This window comes from Leucopleurus acutus (assembly GCF_964270905.1).
Source record: "Leucopleurus acutus genome assembly, chromosome: 7".
Lineage (NCBI taxonomy): Eukaryota > Metazoa > Chordata > Mammalia > Artiodactyla > Delphinidae > Leucopleurus > Leucopleurus acutus.
In genome coordinates this window covers 37,119,382-37,146,923 of record NC_139150.1, presented here as the reverse complement: position 1 = coordinate 37,146,923, position 27,542 = coordinate 37,119,382, and the positions used below count along the sequence as shown (strand labels likewise).

Below are 27,542 nucleotides of genomic sequence, written 5' to 3'. Positions count from 1 at the left end.
GAACCACCTGACCAACCAGTCTCCAGGGAGGTGGGGTTGCAACTGGCAAAGGACTGGGAAATTTGGGACTATGAAACCAGGGTCTTGAACCGTACGTCGCTTTAGCTCAATATGATATTACTTTAGGTTACTTAGTTCCTAATTCTGGATTCCAAAACATTCTGTGGTCCTGACTTCTGCAGTAGAGGGTCTACCTCAGCCCACCCAGCTTCCTCTACTTCTGTCTAATCATTGCCTTGGCATGGCCTAAGGGAGTTCTCGTTTTCCAGTTGGTTCTCTTGCTGTGGCTGTTCAGGAAGAATTGGACTAGGTATGTACTTTGAGAACATGGTGTTGTTTGATGTTACCTGCCCTTGGTACTTTACCTGTTCTCTAGCTTTGCCAAATGCAGACAGTACATTATATATATACGAAAACAAAACGAAAACCCAAAAACCAACCAAACCAAAAAACCTAGAGCTTGTCTCAGTAGAAGGGACGCCTCCCTTTGTATTATGCTCTGGCTGTTTCTTGCTGTGTTCTGTCTTCCCTCTGAGACCGAGAGCTCCTCAGAGTGTAGGGCTCTGTGTTATGTCTCTTTATATCCTACAGCCCAGACATGAGAGAGATGGATAGGCAGGGGAAAAGAAAGGAGGGGGGAGAAGCATGAGAGGAAGAAATAGGGGAGGGGAAAGAGGAAGATCTATATTTAGGGAGAGGGAGAGACACTCACCAAGGGTGTTTGAGTGAGCTTGCTGGCGAGATTTTTGTGTGCGTGAGTGTGCTGGGAAGGGGGTGTGTGCGCCAGGAATGTGTGAGGAGGGCTGATGCCCTATGGGAGGTTGCAGGCAGGAAGCAGCTGGAGAGGAGGAGGAGCAGCAGCAGGAGCAGTAGCTGCCCTGCTTTTTGTCTCAGTCTCAAAACCCGGAATCGATTGAGTTAGAATTCCACGTCCAGTTGAAGTTTGGCTGCTATTACCTTCAGCAGGCTGGTCATCAGAATCCCCCTCAGCAGAGAAGTGTGGACCAGATTGGATTCCTAGATTTGCAGCCAACAAGACTCCTGCCCAGCCCTGGGGGAATCTCTCTGCCGGGCATTTTTCCTATCATCAACTTTGCACCAGGGAGCCAGCCAGCTGGGTGCAGCTGAGAATAATAGCTCCTTGGCTCTGTTTGTTGGTTGGGCAAGCAGCTGTGCTGTGGCTTAGAAAGTTCATCCTGTGGCTTCTCTCTCAAACCAAGGAGTGCTTCTGAATGGATTTCCTTTTAAAGACAGCACTTGCATTTCTAAAACTTGAGAATATGTGGTTTTAATGTGTTTTTTTTCTTTTCATTTCCTTAACTCTTGTTTTGATTGCAGCAGCAAGGTAAGTGGTATTGAGTGTATGACTGACTCTGAATGAGAAGCAGGGACAGAAGCAAAGCATTTGTGGGTGGAATATGGAGCAGCTACATTAATTACATAACTGCTTGAGCCAACTTGCTGGTGGGGGGTCATTATAATGAGTGAAAAACAGCATACTCAGCACTAAGGGTAGAATCTTCACGTGCACGTGTTTATATGCTGATAATCTGACCATCCATTCCTCCTTGGTACTCGCCTGTATGTATATAAATAACCCATCCAGCCCTTTGGATATGTGCATACCTGTATATGAAGAATCTGTTTCTCCCTCTTGATATGTCCATATGTTTATAAACAACCTGTCCATTCCTCTCCTGTGTGTTACATATACATAGACAACTCATTCATTCATCTTATATAAATATACACAAGCCATCTTTCCTTCCATGTGCATATGTATATAGATACATAGGTCCCTTTATCTCATACACGTATGCATGTACCCAGGTAACGTTCCTATTCTTGTATAGGCCTGTGTATATTCAGAAACCTTTCCATTTTTCCAATGTGTGAGAGTGTGTTTATGTATGTATATTGTCCTTCTGTCTAATGTGAGTATTAATTCATCCTTCTCGTGTGCATATTCCATATAAACAGGAAAGTCATCTTAAGTTTTCTCAGTTTTAAATGTGCACACACATGGATAACAGATAATGTGTCCATTTGTGTCCTGCATGTATGGTGAAAAAAGCACTATCTTTGTAGATCGAAGACCCCCTTTTAAATCCTAGCTCTACCCAGTGACCTTGGCCAGGTCATTTAGCCTCTCGGAGCTTTATTTTTCTCATTTATGAAATCAGAATAGTAATCCTTCCCTCCTACCTCACAGGATTGTTGTGATGATAAAATAGAAACCTTGTAAACTGTAAAATTCTAAACAAATGTAATTTTACTATTGTAATGTGTCCCTCTAGTGTGAGTTGTCTGGGATTGCACACCTTTGACCCAGCTGCATTGAGATTATGCTCTTGTCTGTGAGAGGTCTCTAAGTCTTCCCTGTGAAGGTGTAGCTTCTGTTGAAGTAACTAGGTTTATCTTGTGGTTTTGCTCAGAGTACTGGACAGAAGCTACACAGAGCTACAGGGTATCTAGAAAGGGTCAGGCTGAGAGAGATAGGGTCTAATCCTCTGCAGATTGGTGCCTTAGTACTATGTTCTTTGCAGCCTTGAGGAGGATTGAGCCTGCCACAAAATGGAAATATGATGCTTCGAGCTAGGATCAACGTGAACAGGTTAAAGGAAGACTGAAAGAATAGAACATTCTACTGCCCCTGAGATGACAGTCTGCCCTTTGCATCCGCTGCCAGGTTTTGAAGGCTCTCTAGAGTGTCCCCCGCCCTAACCTTTAAAAACTGTGATGTTCAGTATAGTAGCCACCAGCCACATGTGGTTGTTGAGTACTTTAAGAGTGGCTAGTCTAAATTGAGATGTGCTGTAAATGTAAGATACATACCAGAGTTCAAGGACTCAGTATGAAAAACGGAATGCAAATATATGATAAAAAATATTTTTTTAGAAGTTTGTTTTTGTTTTAACTTTATTTATTTTTTGGCTGCATTGGGTCTCCGTTGCAGTGTGCGGGCTTTCATTGCGGTGGCTTCTCTTGTTGTGGTGTGTGGGCTTCAGTAGTTGTGGCACACGAGCTCAGTAGTTGTGGCTCGCAGGCTCAGTAGTTGTGGCCCACGGGCTTAGTTGCTCCGTGGCATGTGAGGTCTTCCCAGACCAGGGCTCGAACCCGTGTCCCCTGCATTGGCAGGCGGATTCTTAACCACTGCGCCACCAGAGAAGCTCTGATAAAATTTTTATATTGATTACATGTTGAAAGAATAATATCTTAGATAATGGGTTAAATAAAATGTATTAAAATTAAATTCATCTGTTTCTTTTTACTTCTTATGTGGCTACTAGAAATTTTTAATTACATATGTGGCTCGCATTGTATTTCTATTGAACAGTGCTGTTCTAGAGCCATAATCAGCACAGGGATCAGGGCAGCTCTTCCAGCTGGAGGGCAAGTGGAAGCCCCATGATGGCAACCCTGGGGATCACAGGCGCCACACAAGGTCTCTTTCTACCAGTCTCGTATGCTAGAAAGATACAAGCTAACTGACAGTCTGGCAGAGGCTGGTACTGCCACTACTGTGTTTATTTACCCTGAATGAGTCCCCTAAAATTGTGAGCAAGTATATTTGGGGAGAGGTTTCCAACTTAGTTTTACAATGAAAGGGGATTGTAAGCCATCAGTCTAGAAGAAAACCTAGAACTTGAAGGCGGTATGTTGTTATGGGAACAGAAGTGGACTAGAAAGCAGAAAACTTGGATTCTAAATCAGCTCTGCCATCACTCATTTATTCTTTCCATGGCACTGAGTTCTCACTGTGCGCCAGGCCATATGCTTGGCATAGTAATGCCCTGTGCTAGGCATTGGGAACTAAAAAATAAGGCACAGTTTTCAATGTAATGGAGTTCATACCCACTGTGTGTCTTTAAGCAAGAACCTCCCATTTAGGTGTCCCCCAAAGTAAAACAGATTAACAACAAGAGTGTCATTCTAGGTCAGGTGTTATAAACTTGGGTAATAATGCTTTGGGGAAGCCAGAATAGCTGCCCTGCCTAAAGATTTCCAAAATTAAAATTTAGAAAAACGTATAATAGACGAAAAAAACTACTCCATAGGCTAGATCACAATGCAGTATGAGATTCCAGGCCTTGCTATTTTCTAAAGAACTCTTCCAACTCTAGCATTTTCTTATCTTGTGTCCCGGATCCTTTTATTCAATGGCAAGATTTATTTTGTTTTAGTTTGAGCACCGTATATGCCAGGCACTGTACTAGGTGCTAGGGATACAGCAATGAACAAAACAGAGTCCCTGCTCACATTCTAGGATAGAGGTTGAGGAGAGAGACAGATAATAAACTAACAAATATATGATCTATCAGGTGGTAGTAAGTTCTATGAAGAAACTATAGCAGAGTAAGGGGATAAAGAATATGGAGGTTTGGGGGGATGGATAGGAGAGTGTTCAGGGGCTAGATTCCTGCTCACATGGCTTTTTTGGTCGACTCACAAGAGTCATAGGTAGTAAGGAAAAAAGAGCATGATGAGTGCTTAAGAAAAAATTTGTTCTGATACTTGTTAGAAATGGTAAGGCAGACTTTATTCAGGGGGGCTATTATATTGGGGTATTATAATAGGGGAGAGAAACTGAGCCCAACTCTGAATATAAGCATAAGTGGGAATTTATAGTCAAGGAACAGGGTGAGGGTCACTGGATGGAAAATTAAGAGGAAACATCCGGGAAAGGGAGGCATCTGGCTAAACTGACTTGACAGGATTTTTTCTGGAATCAGCCCAGGGTGAGGGATAAGGAATTTGGTCAGATACCAAAGGTGGGGAATTTTCACTAAACTGACCCAGCAAGATTCTCGCTGAAATTGGACTAAACAGAGCCCAAGGACAGGAGCCTGGTCAGAAAGAGGACTCAGAGGAGACTGACTCAAGTTTAGTCAAAGAGAGTCTTTGTCGTGAGCATCAGATTCTAGGTGCATCTGTTTTTGTTTTATGGTTTGTTATACTCTTGGTATAATAAACCCTGGTACTGCTGAAAGGGAGCCCTAGGAAGGGCGCAGAGTACCCAGCTCTGCTGACTGGCATTCAGTTTTCATTCTGAGTTCTTGATATACCAGCCCTCTGAAGGCTGCATCCTCTTTCATGCTACTGTACATTCCCTGAGGTTCTATCTCCCCTCTTGGATACAATGCATGAAGTTTTCTTTCCTTTACCGTGTCCAGCTTCTGGCCTATAAGTGGGGTTCCTCCTAATGCAGATGAGGAGGGATGGCAAGTCCTAGGAACTACAGGACAGGGACTTTGCTATGCATTTAATTTGGGCACTCTTTATTCCCTTTGGCTAATCTCACTCTTTATACCTGGTGACCCTGATCATTTTCTCTGACAAGATTATCTGTAAGCATTGATTCTTTCCCAAAGATTAATATCTGAAGAGTACCCCTACCTGCTGTGGCCCTAGAAATTCGTTTCCCACCATATTAGCCGTACAACATAATTGGTAAATGGCCCAGGAATGATCTGACCGCTGTGGGTGACGTGTGGGGTAGAAGGCTCAGAGCTCTTGGCTTTTTGCCTTCTGGGCTTGCTTCATACAAAATGAGAGGCTGCTTGATATATGTACAGAGAGCCCTGGCCTATTCCCAGAGGTCTCCCAGTTGTTTCCTCCAAGCCAAGATTTGGGTCAGAAGCAATTTTATGAGGAATACCCACATTCCTAATAACATTTAACTGATAAGTCAGAGAGAGAGGAAAGAATCAGCCATTTCAGAAAGCTGAGGGATTTTTTTCCTCTTGACATTTTTTTGGTAGGCTGGTGCTGATTCGGTGTGATTTAAGGGGTCTACTCCCTGACATAGTTCTCAGTTTTCCATCACTGAAGCTTTATTCCTTTTGATTAATTCATTTTGTTTTGCTATGTTCCCTTTTCAAAAGCAGATAACCCTTGAAAGGGCTGCCTTATTTTTCCCAGCCTTAGGCATTCCTTAGGAAAAGATTGCAGAAAGGTATGGTCATTTTAGAGCATGTACATATGAAGTATGGAGAGTTGACTTGAGTGGATAGGCCAACAGGATAGAGCAGAGTGACAGCACTGGGTACCTTGAAGGAAACTAGAGGGCTAGGTTTGAGCTGGTTGGGCCCCGAGGCCTCCTTATGCCATCTCAGCTCAAATATTACTTCTTCTCCGTGGCCTTTCCTGTTGTGGTTTTTCTGGACCTCTCATCACCTTCCCATTCCCCACCCCTGGAATTAAATGCTTGCTTTCTATTACAAGTTCTATTATAACATGTATCACTTTATTTTGTGATTGTTTATATGCCTAACTCTGTTTCCAAGCTTTAATATATTAGAGAGCAGGAACTGTGCCTTATATCCCTGGCACATAGCTTAGTGCCTGGCACATCGATTGAACTGATTTAGAGGTCAAACTGTTTTTCTCACACTTTGGTCCCTGTTATTTCATTCTTGTGGACAGTAGTAGCTGAAGAGAGGCTGAAGAAGGAGGTGGCCTTGAATTGGACCTCCTGGCTCTGCAGGTTGCCCTTTCAGCCCATTCTGGCTTCTGGTATCCTATTGGGTTCTGAGCAAAGTGACTGGTTGATTCTCACTGTGTGGCATCACAGTGAGCTCTGTCCCCTGTTTCAAAGCCTAAATATGTGGATGACTGAGTGGGTTTGGTGCCTTTAGGGAACCCATATCCCTTGGAGGTGATTCTTAAGTTTAGAGTTCATCTGCGGGCTCTAGCTACCAATTCAGAAGAAGGTTTAGAGGGTTTTGTTTGTTTGTTTAATATGAAAGCAAGCATCTTTGTTTGAGGCTGGGAGGAGTTGCTATGGCAGCTCTAGCTGGAAATTTCCTGTTTGTCACTAATGTAGGAAACCAGGCAGCTCTGCCTTTAGTCCGTCAGGATCCTCTGAATACAGTGGCTGAGCCATTTGTCCTCTGTGTGGCTGGCCAGCCAGTGTTGCAGGCACTGGCGAGACTGTCCAACCCTATCTGGAATATTAATCTGAGGGGCAGAAGCAGATAGGCCCAAAGTTAACCTGGCCTGCACTGAAGCCATAGCAGGAGAGTCAGCTTCATTTTCATTCCTGAAAAACTGTCTCCTCTAGACCAAAGTGGGGCTGGCCTTGGAGGACCTGGCAATGAGTTCTGGGCCTCGCTAGCATTAGAAAGGAAAAGTTTGCCTCCTGTAGCAGTTTTCTCCTTCCTCATGCTTTCAGGCTGCCTGAGGGCAAGCCTCCTGTCACCTGAATGAAATGTTGGGGAGTGAATATTTTGCTCCTCCCTTTTCTTACCTTAAAAAGAAAACTTTTAGAAAAAAGAAAGACTAACAAAGAGTGACACTGTAATGGTAGGGTTCTAGGCATTGCTGTAGACCATTAGAAGAGACTGGGAAAGGTAAGGGGCTGGGGCTGGGATAGAAGTCATGATTCACTCAAGTCAAACCACTTAGGCAATTGCACACTTGGCTTAGATATTGGTTTTCCTGCTTCTTTGTCCCAGGGTCTTGCCATGTCAGTAATAATAACACTGCAATGCTTTACAGTTTACTAATTACCAGTCTCTCATTTTAGCTTTATAACATTCCTGTGACTATCTCCCCCACTTTACAGATGAGGAAACTAAGGCACAGAGAGAAGTGTTTAATCCAAGGTCACTGGTAAAGCAAGACTCAAACTTATGTCTCTGGATTCTCAGTCTGATAGCACTTGCTCATGGCTTCATGTGGTCATATGCAGAGCTTCCATCTTGGTTTAGTAAGCAGTCTTTCTCTTTGAGAAAAACTTGAAAGGCTAATTGCCAACTCTAGTCCATCAGTCTAGGGACATTGCTCAAAGCTAATACCAGGTGCCAAGACCAAATCGGGGTACCCAGACCTTGCACCTTGGGGAGAAAAGAAATGGGTGGCTTTGGAAATGTAGATTTTGTACTTTTGGGAGGAGAGAGGGAAGAATTTGATGAGTCAGTCCTAGAATTGGGGGCTTTGCTATCTAGGCAGCTGGGCACTAAGCCCGAGACCCAGTAGTTCTGACTGTGCACACAGAGCATTCTCTGTCTCTCTCTGTCTCTGTCTCTGTCTCTCTCTCTCTCACACACACACACACACACACAGACTAGACTGAGTTGACCACATTAGGGGAATGGCTGATCCTGGCTCCTTAAAACATCAGAGTAAAGCAATAATGCTTAAAAAGCAATAATTAGGCCTCTCCAATGCCTCACAGGATGGATAGAGTTCTCAGATGAAGAATTCCTAGATGAAATAGAGTTTTTACATGAGCTAGAGAGAAGAAGGGAAGAAATGAAAAGGGAATTAATCTAGTTTCTGTCTCTTGATTCTTGGCCTGGTTATTTCCAGTAAAAGGGGTCAGCTTCATCTTTATCGCAAGTCTTGTGACTTGTTCTTCTGGTTCTTCTTAGTCTGCAGAAGCACAGTGCTTTTTTTTTTTTTTTTTTTAATAGACGTAACTCAAGAAGCACAGTGCTTTTAATTTTCAGACCCAAAGACTATAGTTGATGGCCTTTCCTGCAAATGAATTGCTGTGGGAGCAGTCAGCTTATGTTCTTCACAGACAATTTTTACTTTTTAGGGTTAACTTGAGTACTGGGAAAAGAAAAGGAGGCAGGGGTTTTAGAAGATTTAGAAATCTAGGTCAAATCTAGAAAATAGAGAAATCATCTCCAGTTGAAGAACATGAAGGGTAGCATGTCTCCCACCAACTCATTTTACCTGTCCCGGGCTGACCCAGCAGAGCCAGAGAGTATTGGTAGTCCCATGCATTCCTGGGTTCTCTGCTTCATCCTTTGTACTTTCCACTGTGCTCCTTCCCTACAGGCTACATGTTCCCAGTAAAAACGGAATGGATGCCCACCCCACATAAGGTAACAGTCATCTCTGCCTAAGCTACAGTCACTGGTAGCTCAGAGTTTAGGGGCAAGACTGGTGGCAGGTCTTTTTTCACCTTTTTGGAGAACAGTAGAGCACCCTGGAGCTCTCTCTGATGTAATCAGCTCCCCGCCTGCCACGTGCATTGTTCTCTCCAGGCCATTCAGCGGGGCTAGAGCAACCCTCTGTTACTCCAGCAGTGGACAGTGCTAGGAAATCACTTTCTTGTCATGGTCCTTTCTCCAAGTGAAGGGTTGCTATCACTAAACAAAGGGAAAACACTTTGTGCTATAAGCACAGGCAGGAGCAAACCTTTAAGTAGTTGAGCCTTCACCAGAGCAACAAACCGGAGGGGAAAAAAAAAAGAAACATTCCACGTCTTGTCTTTTACCGTGTATGTGATTTGAGCTTTGGTGGTTAAACATCTATATGTTCATTTCTGAGCCTCATGTTGAATTTGTAAAGGTTCAGTCACTCGCTGACTTCACCCCACCTGTTTCCCAGGAGTTTGTTTCGATCCTGTTGACTTTGGCTACTTGCTCAGAACACAAGGACTTGATCTGATTTTACAGCAAAACTCTGATGGGAAGCCAAGGAGAGAGAACTGATTGCTTATAACCTTTAAGTCTAGCGTTGGGAGGCAGGTCACTGTTGACTCCTACAGTATTAGAAAGTAGTGTTCTTATTCCCGCTTGACAGCTTGATTCATATTATCCTGCTGCCTTCTGATCCAAGTGCACTATTTTCCTTTTTCACCAGCTGCAGGATTAGAGTCAAGCTAGGATCCAGGAACATGTGCCAGGTTTGAGACCACACATGGGACCATTCTAGGCATCACTGTGGGCCAAGCCCAAGGCATCAGCCAGCAATAATTGCTAAAAATAGACTGAAAAGAACAGGTCAGGGTATTGCCTTCTAACACAATCTCTGTTAACCATCCTGACCAGAAACTAGAGGAAGAAGCTGAGAACCACTCAGACCCTGAGGGAGAAAATGAAGCGATTGTTGCAAGAGTCAGAGGAAGAAATCATGGTCACCTTGGGATCCTCCTCCAGGCTTTCCCCAGATAAAGCTAAGATGGAGACTCTGTGTGGCTTCAAGAGCAAGTCCTCAGGCCCTGCTGGATCCTTACCAGAGGACAGCTTCATGTCCCCTCACTGTGGGTCAGTAGCCTCAGCCATTGGTGGGGATAGAGATGGGTGCCTGGCCCAGCATTGCAGCTTTGGGCAGCAGGCCAGCAGCCAGCTTCCTCTGGGCTCCACTGCCTGTGTTTCAGGGTCTGGCTCTCAGGACCTCTCATCTGCCAGCATGACCACAAGCTGTCAAGAGCCGTCAGAGAGGGATCAAGCCAAACCCCTTTTGTCCAGAGGCCCTGGCCAAGGCTGTAGCCGTGAACAGCAAGAACCTTTGGGGGATGTAGTGGACTATATCATCAGAGAGCTGCAAGGCATCAGCCGTCTCCAAACTGAAATTGCTGAGTTGCGGCAGCACTTGAGCCAAGTCCGGGGTTCAGTGGAAGAAGTCTCTAGCTGTGTAGACTCAGTTCTGAGTGAAATAGAAGGCTTGCAGGTGGGCAGCAGCTCCCTGGTCAAGGTGAGTGTTGGGGGAAAGGCCCAGGAACCCCATGTGGACCGACCTAGTGAGGAAGCCATTCTGTATCTGTATGGACTTCCTGAGCAAGATGGGGAAAATACCATGGAGCTGGTGCACAGCTTCCTGGCCAAACACCTCTGTGTTAATGGCCTGCAGTGCAATAGGTACATTAAAGAGGCTTACAGAGCAGGCAAAGCGCCAGCCCCCAGGCCTACTGTTGTGAAGCTTGCCCATCTAGAGCACAGAGACCTTATATTGCAGAAATCCATCCTCTTGCAGAGTTTAGGGATCCGGATTGCCACCAGAGACGAACCAAGCCGGCCACAGTGCTGCTGTAAGAATCCCCCAAAGGAGTCTCTATCATTTTTGGAACAACAACTTCAGGATTGTAATTTGAATCCTTTAAACCTGGATGAACCAGTTTTTCAGGTGGAAACAGGGGACAGAGGACCAATAACAGGAGTATATCAAATGAGGGCTCAGAATCAACATACAGAACTCCAGACTCCCGCACAGCAAGGCCTTTGCTTCCCACCCAAGAACGATTTAGCAAAGCCAAGTGATGAGTCTAAGCCAAGGGACGAAGTAAAAGGAACATCAGGAACACCCCAAATTATCAGTGGCGCCTGTGGTAAACTGACAGGGAGAGAGGCTTCTCTGTCCAACCTTCATCAATTTGAGGAACCTTCCCTAGAGTTAACCTCAAAGGAGGAGGATTCTGGGAAACCCCAGGTTTTCAAACAGTGTAACCAAGGACTTGAAGCATATAAAGCAGCAAAAATAGAAAACAACTGCAGTAATAAAAGCGAGGCCAGCAGCTGCCTATCATTGTCTGGGTTGCTGAAGACAGAGGACAAACTCCTGGCCTGTGAAGCTGGGCTTGATATTTTGAGCTCAAAGCAGCTAGAGGACCTTTTGACAGATAAGTCCAGAAGGTTTGCAACTCTGAGCTGTGACAACGTGATAGAGGAAATCATCATAGGACCTGAGACTTTCAATGACATGGTTCATATTGACTTGAATAAAGAGGAGGAACGTGCTGCGCAGGTCCTTAAAGATGTCTTTGAAAAGTCCTCTTGTCTGGGTGGCTCACAGGAGGATGAAGATGTAGAAATCAAGTTTTACACAAGTAAACTGGGCCGAGCAATTTACCACTTTCGTTCAGCCTTGCACGGAGTATTTCAGAAGCTGGAGAACAGTGGGTCCATCACTCCTGAGGACCTGGAAAGCATTGAGAGTGGTTCCCAGTCAGAGAACAGTGATAGACTTCTTGGGACAGTGAGTTCAGGGGGTGCCCAGGATTTCTCAGTGGAGAGCCCTGGGAGTCAGGGCAGTGAAAGCTTGCTCAATGTGGTGTCTGGTGGAGTGGGCATCTCTACACAGGGAGACCAAACCTCTCAGGATCCCAGCAACTTCTCTCTGGCTTCCAATAACTTGCCTCTTGCATATTCATCGCCAGGTTTTGCTCTGGCTCCGTGTCTGGGAAGTGAAACTTGTTCCAGGCCTGAATCTCCCAAACAGGGCAGACTAAGCCTAGAGCAAATGTGTGTAGAGACCGTCTACCTCAACAAATGCATCAACAATTTAAAAGATGTTCTAAGAGAGAAAAGACTGAGGCAGAAAAAACTTTTGCACGAGCTAGTACAGAAGACAGACCATCTCTCGGTAGAAGACATGCACCCAGGTATTTCAAGTCTCTGTTTAATGGGTTTACACCTGGCTGGGTAGGGCCTTCATCAGGCCAGCATGAGACCCAGCTTGGTGGTGAGTTTCACAAGGTGATGGGGGAGGTCCGCAGCTTGAATCAGTCTCAGTTACTGGAATATCGATGTTAAGCGAATCATGTGGGCATTGGAGTGACAGAGTTGAAAAGCAACAGGAAAGGAGTTCTTGTCCGTAGGGAGCTTCCAGTTTATTGGCAGGAGCTTTAGAAATACCTTTTCGAAAGAAGGAGGGGCATCTGGGCAAAAATAGTTTACAGCTGCAGGACTTTTAGGATATTCTGGTGTAAAGTAGGCGTGGGGTAGGAGGCAGGACTGGGGAAAAGAGGCATGTTTCTCACAGGAGCTGGGGGGGCTGATGCAATCCTATGTGGCATTTTAGAATTATTCTCCATGCGCTTCTTGCTGAGATAAGATTACCATTTCTCCAGCAGCTCCACCTCATAGGCCACTGTGGCAATTTCCCTTATCCCGACCTGTCTTCTTCCTAGTACTGGAGTTGACAATACAGAACCTTATTTCTAACTTGGAGCTGTCCAGCCTGACTGTGCTCTCCACAGGTCATATTCCCTTTCTTCCATCTCCAGTTGAAGGGTGCTTACCTAAGAACTAGAGAATGGAATGGTTTTTGGCTACAAGAAATGAGAAAACTTTTTTTCTAGGCAGCATGGAGATGATATGTAGCTTTAAAATTACTTCTCCCAATCAAAATTAAATTTATCCAAAGAGCATATGCTTTATTCATCTAATTTTAAATGTAAATGGGGTTGTCCTCTTATGCATATAACCTGATTAATCTTTCTAAGGCAAAATAAAATTATGAAACATATTGTGTTGGCAAAGGTGTGAGAGAACAGGCACTCATACATTGCCAGTGGGATGGGAGTGGAAATTGGTATAACCTCTATGGAAGGCAATTGGTAAAATTTAACAAAATTATGTATACCCTTTGAGCCCCAACACTACTTCCAGGAATATACCCTGCAGGTACCTTGACATATGTTCAAGGCTATTTTTGAAGTATTGTTTTTAATAGCAATGATTGAAAACAACCTAATGTTCGTTAAGAAAGGCTGTTTAAATAACTTATTGGCACATCCAAACTATGGAATACAGTACCATGCAGCTATAAAAAGGAAGAGGTACCTCTTTACTGAAATGGAAAGATATATTGACATATTAAAGAAAACAAGGTGCAGAACAGTATGTATAAGATGCTGACATTTGTATAAATAGGAGAGGGTAAGAATACACACAAAAACCCACAATGTCTGTTGTATATGTATAGAATATCTCACAAAGGTACATAAGAGGGAGTTCCCTGGTGGCCTAGTGGTTAGGATTCCAGACTTTCACCGCTGTGGCTTAGGTTCAGTCCCTGGTCAGGGAACTGAGATCTTGCAAGCCACATGGCATGGCCAAAAAAAAACCCCAAACAAACAAACAAACAAAAAACCACAAAGATACATAGGAAACTGATACAGGATTGCCCATGGGGAAAGGTAGTAGGTGAAAAACTAGTGGGATGAGAAGGAGATTTTTTACTGTATACCCTTTTATAATTTTTAGAATTTGAATCATGTGAATATAATACCAAGTCATAAAATTAAATTGAAAGATTAAATTATGTTTCTTTCAAATATCCCTAGAGCTACTCTTTATAGCTTATCAAAAAAAGTCTAAATTCCTTCATTTGGCATTCAAGACCACTATAGTTGGCCTCTAGTTTACATTTCCAGGCTTATCTCCCATTCTCCCACTGTACTCCACCTAGAAAGAAACTGCTGTCTCACAAATTTGCCTTATACTTTGTCTTCGGCATATTGACATGTACATCCTTCCTTCTAGCCTAAGGTACTGTGTTTACCACATCAACCTAGCAAAATTTACTCAATTCTTTAACATACAGCCAAAGTATCACCTCCTCCAGGAAGCTTTCTATAATTCCTCAACTACAAGTGATTTCTCTCTCCTTTTAACTTTGTAGCCCCTTTTCTTTCTCCCTGGGCATTTAGAAATTATTATATTACAGCAACAGTAGAAACTACAAATATCAAAACAGTACTTCCTTACTAACTCTTTAAACCTTGCCTAGAGTTGATGTTAGCATGAGCATCCAGAACTCTGGGGCCCAATTCTTCAAGTTGCAGAGTTTCCCTTCTGGGCTGACATCCTGCTGGACGATGCAGGAACTTGTGACAGCAGCAGAGATAATGAGACGAAGGAGATTTTCTGAAACACCAGTAAGAGATCAAGCCAGAGTTCTGGGTGCTTACCAAGATCCAGTCTGGTCTGTGGGCTACAGAGGGGTGGTGGAGAGGCTGCCAGGCAGTGGCAGCATCTCTTCAGTGCTAGGTCCAGCCTGACTCCAGCACCATGCCATAAAGCAGGAGGAATAGAGGAAGGTACATAAATACACAGGCTGGCCTCTCACCACCAATACACTCGGGTTATAGAGTCCACAAGAGCAGTCACCCTAACCTGGTAAACTGATTCAATACAACAGTGATTGCTACCACAACAAAACATTTGAAAAAGCTTTCTTCACTGCTGTGCTTGAGACCTTTTAGGACCTAAGCTGATTAGTAGTATATTACCTTTAGTTTGAGTTCTTTTTTTTTTTAATGCTTTTTCTTCCTTTTTTCGGGGGGTGGGGCGGTGTACGTACGAGGCACTATTTGAAGTACTCTCACATGCATTACATTAAAATTCCATTTTTTCATTCCTGCCACTACCAAAATAGCTTTTGTCAAGGCCATCATATTGCCAAACTTCTGGTCCATTTTTAGTTCTCTTAGTCAATCAGCAACTTGATGTAATTGATTACTTCTTTTTATTATAACAGCTTTTTAGGTATTTATATACCATAAAATTCATCCTTAAAATCCCTTAAAAAGGGCTTCCCTGGTGGCGCAGTGGTTGAGAGTCCGCCTGCCGATGCAGGGGACACGGGTTCGTGCCCCGGTCTAGGAAGATCCCACATGCCGCGGAGCGGCTGGGCCCGTGAGCCATGGCCGCTGAGCCTGCGCGTCCGGAGCCTGTGCTCCGCAATGGGAGAGGCCACAACAGTGAGAGGCCCGCGTACCGCAAAAAAAAAAAAAAAAAAATCCCTTAAAAATGTACAACTGAGTGGTTTTAGTATATTCAGAGTTATGCAACGATCAATTCTAGAACATTTCCATCACCCCCAAGAAGAACTCCCTATCTATTAATAGTCATTCTCCAATCCCCTTTGTCCCCAGCCTCTGGCAACCACTAATCTACTTTCCATTTCTATGGATTCTGGACATTGCATGTAAATGGATTTATATAATATGTGACATTTTCTGACCGGCTTCTTCAACTTAGCACAGTGTTTTCAAAATTGACCCATGTTGTTACATGTATGGGTACTTCATTTCTTTTTGTGGATGAATAATATTCCATTACATGGATATAGCACATTTTGTTCATCCATCCATCAGTTGATGGACTTTTGTTTTGTTACCACTTTTTGGCTAGTATGGATAATGTTGCTATGAACATTTATGTACGAGTTTTTGCATGGACATATATTTCAATTCTCGGGTATATACCTAGGAATGGAATGCTGGGTTATATGATAACTCTGTGTTTAACATTTTTGAGGAACTTCTGGACTGTTTTCCAATGTGACTGCACCATTTTACACTTCTACCAGCAATGTATGAGAGTTCAAATTTCTCCACATCCTTGCCATTCTATTTTTATTATAGCCATCCTAGTGGGTGTGACTGGTATCTTCTAGTTTTGATTTGCATTTCCCTAGTGGCTAATGATGTTGAACATTTTTTCATGTGCTTATTGGCCATTTTTATATTTTCTTTGGAGAAATGTCTATTTAAATCCTTTACCCGTTTTTAAATTGAGTTCTTTGTCTTTTTCTGTTGAGTTGTAAGTGTTCTTTATATGTTCTGGCTATAGGTCCCTTATATACAAATTATACAAATATTTTGTATATATTTTTTCCCCAATCTGTAGGTTGTCTTTTCACTTTCTTGATGGTGTCCTTTGAAGCATAATTTAAAAAAAAAATTTATTTTGGTAAAATATACAAAACATAAAATTTATTATTTTAATCATTTTAAGTTTATTCACATTGTGCAACCATCACCACCATCCAATCTCCAGATCTTTTTCATCTTTCCCAGCTGAAACTCTGTACCCATTAAACTAACTCCCCATTCTCTCCTCCCCCCAGCCACTGGCAATCACCATTGTACTTTCTGTCTCTATAAATTTGACTGCTCTAAGTACGTCATATAAGTGTATTTGCACAATATCTGTCCTTTTGTGACTGGCTTATTTCACTTGGCATAATTTCTTCAAGGTTCATCCATGTTGTAGCATATGTCAGAATTTCCTTCCTTTTTAAGGCTGAATGATATTCCATTGTATGTATATATACTACATTTGTTTGTCCATTTATCCATCAGTGGACACTTGTGTTTCTTCTACCTTTTGGCTGTTGCAAATAATGCTGCTATAAACATGGGTGTACAAATATCTGTTGGAGTTCTTGCTTTCATTTCTTTTAGATATATACGCAGAAGTGGCATTGATGGATCATATGGTAATTCTCTTTTTTTTTGAGGAATTGCCATATTATTTTCCACAGTGGCTGCATCATTTTACATTCCCAACAACAGTGCACACAGGTTCTAATTTCTCCACATCCTTGCTAAATAACACTTGTTACTTCCTGGTTGGTGTTTTGTTTGTTTGTTTTGTAATAGCCATCATAATATGGGTATGGAGTAGAGTACAAAAGTTTTAAATTTTGATGAAGTTCAATTTATCTATTCTTGTGTTAATTTTGCTTTTGGTTTCATAGCTGAGAAACCACTGTCTAATCCAAGGTCACAAAGATTAACTCCTGTGTGTTTTTCTAAATGTTTTATGGTTTTATTTAGCTATTACATTTAGGTCTATGATTCATTTTGAGTTGATTTTTGTATATGGTGTGAGATAGGGTCCAACTTCCTTCTTAAGCATGTGTGTGTCTAGTTATCTCAGCATCATTTGTTGAAAAGAACATGCTTTACCCATCGAATGGTCAAAAATCAACTGGCCATAAATGTAAGAGTTTATTTCTGGACTCCCGATTCTATTCCATTGATCTTTAGTCTATTCATATGCCTCAATTTCTTTTTTTTTTTTTTTAATTTTTTGGCCATGCCACACCACATGTGGGATCTTAGTTCCCCGACCAGGGTTCAAACCCGTGCCCCCTGTGTTGGAAGCATGGAATCTTAACCACTGGACTGCCAGGGAAGTCCCTTGATTTCTTCTTCTTTTTTTTTTTTTTTTGCGGTACACGGGCCTCTCACTGTTGTGGCCCCTCCCGTTACGGAGCACAGGCTCCGGACGCACAGGCTCAGTGGCCATGGCTCACGGGCCCAGCCGCTTCGCCGCATGTGGGATCTTCCTGGACTGGGGCACGAACCCGCGTCCCCCGCATCGGCAGGCAGACTCTCAACCACTGCGCCACCAGGGAAGCCCAATTTCTTCTTTTTGAAATACTTTCTTCACCTGGCTTCCAGAACACCTCTCTGTCTTCGTTCTCCTCCAACATTATTGACCATTCCTTCTCAAGTCATCTTTGCTAGTCCCTCCTTATCTTCCCAACCTTGTAGTATCCCAGGATTCAATCCCGACTACTACTTTTTATTTATACTCACCTCCTAGGTAATATGTTTCAATCGCATGATTTTCATAAGCATTTCCAGATTTATATCTGGCCCAGATATTGTCCAGGAACAGCAGATTCCACATCTACTTAACATCCACATTTCCTTGTGAATAGGCATCTCAGATTTGACGAATCCAAAACCAAACTCCTGATCCTTCTCCCAAAGCCCTGCCAAACCTGCTTTTCCTATAGTCTTCCTTAACAGTAAATGACAACTCTATTCTTGCAGCTAGCTGCTCAGGCCCAAATCCATAGAGTCATTCTTGACTTCTTTTCTTTCACAACCCATATCCAATCAGTTAGTAAATTCTGCCTGCTTTGCCTTTAAAAAATATCCCGAATCTTACCACTAACATCTTTATGTAAGTCACCATTTTCTCTTGTCTAGATGATTGTGGTAGTCTAACTGATCTCCCTGCTTCTACCCTTGTCCCTCTACAGTCTGTTCTCCCAAGCCAGAGTAATCCTCATAAAATGTGAGTCAGATCATATCACTTCTCTGTTCAGGACCTCCCAGTGATTTTTCTGTCTTACTCAGAATGAAAGCCAAAGTGCTTATAAGGGCCTGTAAAGCCCTATTTGAAATGGTACTCTGTGGCAAATTTGTTCCTTCACACCCGTCATGCTCTCACCTAAGGCTTTGCACTTGCTGTATGTTCTGACTGGAATACTTTTCTCTTACCACTCTGAATAGCTTCTTTACTCATTTCCTTCAGGTCTCTGCTTAGATGTCGCTTTATCAATGAGGACTCCCTGACAATCTTTTATAAAATTTTAATAGCGTAACATCACCACAGAGGGCAATATCTTTTCCCCTTGCCTGGATTTTTCAGCAGAGTCCCCATCATACATGATACAGTACACATAGTTCCAGATTCTGGAACTATGATTCTGGAACTATGATGCCTGGAACTAAGAATGCCTGTTTTGAATTTTGGCTTTGCCACTTGCTGTGACTTTAGGCAAGTTTCTTAACATCTCTGATCTTCATTTTAATCAACAGAAAATGGAGATTATAATAGTATTTACCCAGTAGGGTTGTTGTGAGAAATAAATGAGCTTACTCAAATAAAATGCCGGATGTGTAATGTGTTCACTTGGTGTGAGCTACTATCATCATCTTCATCATCATTATCAGTTGTCTGCTCCTCCTACTAGAATAGAAGCTTCTCAAGATCAGGGTTCACTGCTGCATCAGCATGAGAACAGTACCTAATGTGCCGTAGGTTCTCAATAAGTATTTAAGAGATGAATCCTCACAATAAGCCTGGGAGATTGCTGGTCTTATCCTCTTTTTATAGATAAGGAAATGCAGGCTCAGATAAGATGAGTGCCTCAAGTCTTTTGACTCCCAAGTAATGGAGTTAAGATTGTTTTAACAATGAGGAAGTATGTCACTTCCTTATAAGGTAGACTATCTGGAACAGTGAGATCATTCTTAGGGGTCAGGAATTTTCCTGCAAAGAAGGTGTTATATAGACATATGTCACTTAAATTGAAAACTAAATCTCAGTGGAAAAATCCTAAGGCATTTTAGGCGGTTACAAAGCACAAAAAATTTGATTCCTAACAAGAAAAAGTTTTTTTAAACAAGAAAATGTTTGTCCAGTGGGTGGGACAAACTGAAGGGACTAGTACAGCAGTTCTTTGGGGTCTGGAAAATGGTACAGGCTATTGACTAAGAGACCTATCTTTTCTCTTAGGCAAGACACATGTTCTTTTTTTTATTTTATTTTTTTCAATTTTTTTTTGAATTTTATTTATTTTTGTATAAAGCAGGTTCTTATTTGTTATCCATTTTATACATATTAGTGTATATATGTCTATCCCAGTCTCCCAATTCATCCCACCATCGCCACCACCACTGCCCCACCCCACGCTTTCCCCACTTGGTGTCCATATGTTTGTTCTCCACATCTGTGTCTCAATTTCTGCCCTGCAAAACAGTTCATCTGTACCATTTTTCTAGGTTCCACATATATGCGTTAATATACGATATTTGTTTTTCTCTTTCTGAGTTGCTTCACTCTGTATGACAGTCTCTAGATTCATCCACATCTCTGCAAATGACTCAATTTCGTTCCTTTTTATGGCTGAGTAATATTCCATTGTATATATGTACCACATCTTCTTTATCCATTCGTCTGTTGATGGGCATTTAGGTTGCTTCCATGAGCTGCCTATTGTAAATAGTGCTGCAATGAACATTGGGGTGCATGTGTCTTTTTGAATTATGGTTTTCTCTGGGTATATGACTAGTAGTGGGATTGCTGGGTCATATGGTAATTCTATTTTTAGTTTTTCAAGGAACCTCCATACTGTTCTCCATAGTGGCTGTATCAATTTACATTTACATTCCCACCAACAGTGCAAGAGGGTTCCCTTTTCTCCACACCCTCTCCAGCATTTGTTGTTTGTAGATTTTCTGATGATGCCCATTCTAACCAGTGTGAGGTGATACCTCATTGTAGTTTTGATTTGCATTTCTCTAATAATTAGTGATGTCGAGCAGCTTTTCATCTGCTTCTTGGCCATCTGTATGTCTTCTCTGGAGAAATGTCTATTTAGGTCTTCTGCCCATTTTTGGATTGGGTTGTTTGTTTTTTTAATATTGAGCTGCATGAGCTTTTTATATATTTTGGAGATTAATCCTTTGTCCGTTGATTGATTTGCAAATATTTTCTCCCATTCTGAGGGTTGTCTTTTCATCCTGTGTGTAGTTTCCTTTGCTTGGCAAAAGCTTTTAAGTTTCATTAGGTCCCATTTGTTTATTTTTGTTTTTATTTCCATTACTCTAGGAGGTGGATCAAAAAAGATCTTGCTGTGATTTATGTAAAAGAGTGTTCTTCCTATGTTTTTTTTTTTTGCGGTACGCGGGCCTCTCACTGTTGTGGCCTCTCCCGTTGCGGAGCACAGGCTCCGGACAAACAGGTTTAGCGGCCATGGCTCACGGGCCCACCCGCTCCGCGGCATGTGGGATCCTCCCAGACCGGGGCATGAACCCATGTCCCCTGCATCAGCAGGCGGACTCCCAACCACTGCGCCACCAGGGAAGCCCCTATGTTTTCCTCTAAGAGTTTTATAGTGTCTGGTCTTACATTTAGGTCTCTAATCCATTTTGAGTTTATTTTTGTGTATGGTGTTAGAGAGTGTTCTAATTTCATTCTTTTACATGTAGCTGTCCAGTTTTCCCAGCACCACTTATTGAAGAGGCTGTCTTTTCTCCATTGTATATCCTTGCCTCCTTTGTCATAGATTAGTTGACCATAGGTGCGTGGGTTTATCTCTGAGCTTTCTATCCTGTTCCATTGATCTACATTTCTGTTTTTGTGCCAGTACCATATTGTCTTGATTACTGTAGCTTTGTACTATAGTCTGAAGTCAGGGAGTCTGATTCCTCCAGCTCAATTGTTTTCCTTCAAGACTGCTTTGGCTATTTGGGGTCTTTTGTGTCTTCATACAAATTTTAAGATTTTTTTGTTCTAGTTCTGTGAAAAATGCCATTGGTAATTTGATAGGGATTGCATTGAATCTGTAGATTGCTTTGGGTAGTATAGTCATTTTCACAATGTTGATTCTTCCAATCCAAGAACATGGTATATCTCTCCATCTGTTGGTATCATCTTTAATTTCTTTCATCAGGGTCTTATAGTTTTCTGCATGCAGGTTTTTTGTCTCCCTAGGTAGGTTTATTCCTAGGTATTTTATTCCTTTTGTTGCAATGGTAAATGGGAGTGTTTCCTTAATTTCTCTTTCAGATTTTCCATCATTAGTATATAGGAATGCAAGAGATTTCTGTGCATTAATTTTGAATCCTGCAACTTTACCAAATTCACTGATTAGCTCTAGTAGTTTTCTGGTAGCATCTTTAGGATTTTCTATGTATAGTATCATGTCATCTGCAAACAGTGACAGTTTTACTTCTTCTTTTCCAATTTGTTTTCTTTTATTTCTTTTTCTTCTCTGATTGCCGTGGCTAGGGCTTCCAAAACTATGTTGAATAATAGTGGTGGGAGTGGACATCCTTGTCTTGTTCCTGATCTTAGAGGAAATGCTTTCAGTTTTTCACCATTGAGAATGATGTTTGCTGTGGGTTTGTCATATATGGCCTTTATTGTGTTGAGGTGGGTTCCCTCTATGCCCACTTTCTGGAGAGTTTTTATCATAAGTGGGTGTTGAATTTTGGCAAAAGCCCTTTCTGCATCTCTTGAGATGATCGTATGGTTTTTATTTTTCAATTTGTTAATATGGTGTATCACATTGATTGATTTGTGTATATTGAAGAATCCTTGCATCCCTGGGATAAATCCCACTTGATCATGGTGTATGATCCTTTTAATGGGTTGTTGGATTCTATTTGCTAGTATTTTGTTGAGGATTTTTGCATCTATATTCATCAGTGATATTGGTCTGTAATTTTCTTTTTTTGTAGTGTCTTTGTCTGGTTTTGGTATCAGGGTGATGGTGGCCTCATAGAATGCGTTTGGGAGTGTTCCTTCCTGTGCAATTTTTTGGAAGACTTTGAGAAGGATGGGTGTTAGCTCTTCTCTAAATGTGTGATAGAATTCACCTGTGGAGCCATCTAGTCCTGGACTTTTGTTTGTTGGAAGATTTTTAATCACAGTTTCAATTTCATTACTGGTGATTGGTCTGTTCATATTTTCTATTTCTTCCTGCTTCAATCTTGGAAGGTTATACCTTTCTAAGAATTTGTCCATTTCTTCCCGGTTGTCCATTTTATTGGCATAGAGTTGCTTGTAGTAGTCTCTTAGGATGCTTTATATTTCTGCGGTGTCTGTTGTAACTTCTCCTTTTTCATTTCTAATTTTGTTGATTTGAGTCCTCTCCCTCTTTTTCTCAATGAGTCTGTCTAAAGGTTTATCAATTTTGTTTATCTTCTCAAATAACCAGCTTTTAGTTTTATTAATATTTGCTATTGTTTTCTTTGTTTCTGTTTCATTTATTTCTGCTCTGATCTTTATGATTTCTTTCCTCCTGCTAACTGGTTTTTGTTTGTTCTGCATTCTCTAGTTCCTTTAGATGTAGGGTTAGATTTTTTATTTGAGATGTTTCTTGTTTCTTGAGGTAGGCTTGTATTGCTATAAACTTCCCTCTTAGAACTGCTTTTGCTGTATCCCATAGGTTTTGGATCGTCGTGTTTTCATTGTCATTTGTCTCTAGGTATTTTTTGATTTCCTCTTTGATTTCTTCAGTGATCTCTTGGTTATTTAGTAATGTATTGTTTAGCCTCCCTGTGTTTGTGTTTTTTAGTTTTTTTTCCCTGTAACTGATTTCTAATCTCATAACGCTGTGGTCAGAAAAGATGCTTGATATGATTTCAGTTTTCTTAAATTTACTGAGGCTTGCTTTGTGACCCAAGATGTGACCTATCCTGGAGAATGTTCCGTGCACACTCAAGAAGAAAGTGTAGTCTGCTGTTTTTGGATGAAATGTCCTATAAATATCAATTAAATCTATCTGTTGTACTGTGTCATTTAAAGCTTGTGTTTCCTTATTAATTTTCTGTCTGTATGATCTGTCCAATGGTGTAAGTGAGATGTTAAAGTCCCCCACTATTATTGTGTTACTGTCGATTTCCTCATTTATAGCTGTTAGCAGTTGCCTTATGTATTGAGGTGCTCCTATGTTGGGTGCATATATATTTATAATTGTTATATCTTCTTCTTGGATTAATCTCTTGATCATTATGTAGTGTCCTTCCTTGTCTCTTGTCACATTCTTTAAAGTCTATTTTATCTGATATGAGTATTGCTACTCCAGCTTTCTTTTGATTTCCATTTGCATGGAATATCTTTTTCCATTCCCTCACTTTCAGTCTGTATGTGTCCCTAGGTCTGAAGTGGGTCTCTTGTAGACAGCACATATATGGGTCTTGTTTTTGTATCCATTCAGCAAGCCTGTGTCTTTTGGTTGGAGCATTTAATCCATTCACGTTTAAGGTAATTATCGATATGTATGTTCCTATGACCATTTTCGTAATTGTTTTGGTTTGTTTTTGTAGGTCCTTTTTTTCTCTTGTGTTTCCCACTTAGAGAAGTTCCTTTAGCATTTGTTGTAGAGCTGGTTTGGTGGTGCTGAATTCTCTTACCTTTTGCTTGTCTGTAAAGCTTTGGATTCCTCCATCGAATCAGAATGAGGTCCTTGCTGGGTCAAGTAATCTTGGTTATAGGTTCTTCCCTTTCATCACTTTAAATATGTCATACCACTCCCTTCTGGCTTGTAGAGTTTCTGCTGAGAAATCAGCTGTTAACCTTATGGGAGTTCCCTTGTATGTTATTTGTCGTTTTTCCCTTGGCACTTTCAATAATTTTTCTTTGTCTTTAATTTTTGCCAATTTGATTACTATGTGTCTTGGTGTGTTTCTCCTTAGATTTATCCTGTATGGGACTCTCTGCTTTTCCTAGACTTGGGCAGCTATTTCCTTTCCCATGTTAGGGATGTTTTCGACTATAATCTTTTCAAATATTTTCTCTGGTCCTTTCTCTCTCTCTTCTCCTTCTGGGACCCCTATAATGCGAATGTTGTTGTGTTTAATGTTGTCCCAGAGGTCTCTTAAGCTGTCTTCATTTCTTTTCATTCTTTATTCTGTTCTGCAGCAGTGAATTCCACCTTTCTGTCTTCCAGGTCACTTATCCATTCTTCTGCCTCAGTTATTCTGCTATTGATTCCTTCTAGTGTATTTTTCATTTCAGTTATTTTATTGTTCATCTCTGTTTGTTTGTTCTTCAATTCTTCTAGGTCTTTGTTAAACATTTCTTGCATCTTCTCGATCTTTGCCTCCATTCTTTTTCCAAGGTCCTGGATCATCTTTACTATCATTATTCTGATTTCTTTTTCTGGAAGGGTACCTCTCTCCACTTCATTTAGTTGTTTTTCTGGGGTTTTATCTTGTTCCTTCATCTGGTACATAGCCCTCTGCCTTTTCATCTTGTCTATCTTTCTGTGAATGTGGTTTTTGTTCCACAGGCTAAAGGATTGTAGTTCTTGCTTCTGCTGTCTGCCTTCTGGTGGATGAGGCTATCTAAAAAGCTTGTGCACGTTTCCTGATGGGAGGGAAGACACATGTTCTTAGAAAGTCTCTTGTTCTCTAAGTCCTGAAAGTTCAAGTTCCTTTTACTACAGAAAAATGCTAGATGTGCTAAACCCTCAGACTACAAAGGTGTGATAATATAGTATGTGTAATTATTGCTCTCAAGAAATTCACAGTGTATAAAGGGAGATGTTTATACAGACAATTAACAATGAAACATACTAACAACATACTATCATAGAAGTGTGCAGCACAAAAGCATGGGTACCATGTACACATAGTAGAGAAGCATCTAATTCTGTTTTTGAGAGGAAGGCAGATAAATTTTCATAGAGGCATTAATATTTGAGCTAAGTCTTTTTTTGTTATTAATACCATATCAATTTGCAGTTTTACAGGAACCAAGATTCATGTTCCTTAGGTGCTAATGTACTTTTATGTTGCACGCACATAGACGCACACACAGTTTAATTAGTAATTTTTCACCTATAGATTTTTCTTAAAAAAACAAAAAATTCCTGTGTGGCACAAAGATCTGTCCAAATTAATCTAAACACAGCAGTAACAAAACAAAGAGCTAGGTGTGGAGGCTTCCAGTGCAGAAAAAGGTCCTTTGGAGGGGAAACCCAAAAAGAGGATCAATACACTGACTTCCTGGGAGGGCAAAGGATGGGGATGGAGAATGCATTCCCTACTATGACATGAAATCAGTTAAACATTTCAAAAGGAAAGGGGGCTAAGAAAATAAGAAAGTGGAATAAGGCAAGGGTACCTTTTACCCATCTAAATTCCTAAGTAATTTCCTCAACAAAGTAGAAAGAAAACTTCCTTCCACTACCTTCTACAGAGCTGCACTGCTTTGGGACTGTCAAAGATTGTAGCCTTTAAAGTCACCAGTGCATATTCCCTCTGGATTATCATGACTATGAGTTACAAGTTGAAGGAACTCACAGATGATTTTCTTTCAAGTTTACTGAATTTTCATGTTGGAGAGGGAGGAAGACACTTAGAAGTCTCAAATGGGGATCAAAGATTACCAAACGTCCTCCATCTGATGTCAACGTGAACTGTTTTGTTGTCTTTTAATTGTGCATGGAGCCCGTCAACACAATTTGGCCCTGCCTGGTCACCCTTACCTAAAGCTTCTTGGAAAACACTCTCAAAAGGGGCACCCTGCACCACGGTAGAGGTGCCAAGACATTTTATGTGCCTGAAAATGAAAGGAATCCTCAAACAACACACACCCAATAAGCTAGCCTCCAAGTTAAAACTCCATATGAACCACAGAATGCACTTCCCTACACTAATCTGTGGTCTCTTAACCACAGACACAGTCTCCTCTCAAGCCAGCTCAGCTTTGGTCCTTAGGGTAAAACGATGAGCACAAGTTAAAGATGTACCATATGAAGGAGGAAGTTGTAGGGAAAAGAGAAAAGAGAAAAAGGCCTTTGTGTTTCTGTAGTTCACCTCTTGAGACTATTTCCCCACCCACGGACTGAGACAGGATTACAATAACTCAGTAACTGAGGAGCCCATATGCAGATTAATTTTGTTTTGAGCTAAGTCTTAAGAATCAGTCTGAGCTCACCCAATAGATGCAAGAGGCCAGGTCATGGAGAGCCTTGACGGCCTTGTCAATAGATTGAATTTTCTTCTTTAGACATTATGGGGAACTCTGGGAAGAACAGAAGGACACAATCGAAGTAACTTTGACATGATGTGTACAATGTATTGATATTTAAGATAGTGGAGGAAGAGAGAATCCTTTCCAATTTGAATCACAGGGTCAGTTAAAGTGTTCCTTGCCTAGTTTTCTTTTTCAAAGGGAATAGAGTGCTCTAAGGAAGTAGGGAATAGATGTAGAAGAGACATGTCCGCTTTCCAGGAAGTGTCTTTTTTATCTCACCCACTTTTCTGAAGCTGCACTGTTTTGGAGGATTCCTGTTCCTGAATTCATTCTTCTGTCAAGTCAGGTGACCCATTAGGTCATCAGAAGTAGCTTGAAAAATCAGGAGCTTATGAGTTAGTTTCCATGATTCTCCCTTCTACTTGTTATGTAATATCAGTGGGTCTTTAAAAAGGATGAGGAAAAAAGAAAAGGGGAGCTGATGGGCCCAGGTAAGTGGACTTTCCTTAGAGAAGGAAGCCTTCGTGAAGCACGTGTGGCCTAGAAGGCAGTGTGGTCTCTGACGAATAGGAAAGGAGTAATCTCTGGTCTTTATTCTTCCTCTCCTGTGGCTTGCTTGGGTCCTTCTGGAAGTGTCAGTTTCCTTTGGTGTATTGTTCTGGATTTGGTAGATAATCAAGCCTGGGATTGCAGTCATGGTTTTATTGTCCAGATCATGGTGACTTGTGAAAGGGCAGTGGCCTGTTGGTGCCTCCAAATCTATGGCCATTGAGCATCCTGGTCCTGGCCTTAATTCCAGGCCTTAACTTGGCCTAACTTAATTTAGGCTCTGGGAAAGCGAGGGCTTGTTGGGCAAACACGTGGCCAAGACTGTATTACAAAGTGGAAAGAGCTCAGCTACCAGGCCTTTGGGGTTTGCGGACTTATCCCAGATTCAGAGTGAACTCATGGAGCTTCTGAGGAAGGAACCCACTCTGTGTTCAGTCAGTTCAGAGAGCC

General features: G+C 41.6%; 1 protein-coding gene across 5 annotated transcripts in view; it reads left to right on the top strand.

The window, feature by feature from the left end:
- UNC13B (unc-13 homolog B) overlaps window positions 1-27,542 on the top strand; it is a gene marked incomplete at its 5' end in the record, with an annotated part of 226,251 nt that overhangs the window by 158,143 nt on the left and 40,566 nt on the right. Inside the window, one exon of one of the 5 annotated variants that reach the window (XM_082842530.1) lies at window positions 9,835-12,118. The exons of the other annotated variants lie outside the window; for them this stretch is intronic. Coding sequence (XP_082698656.1) covers window positions 9,835-12,118 — 2,284 coding nt within the window. Of the gene's footprint in view, window positions 1-9,834; window positions 12,119-27,542 lie in introns of those variants that run through there. 5 annotated transcript variants of the gene reach the window in all.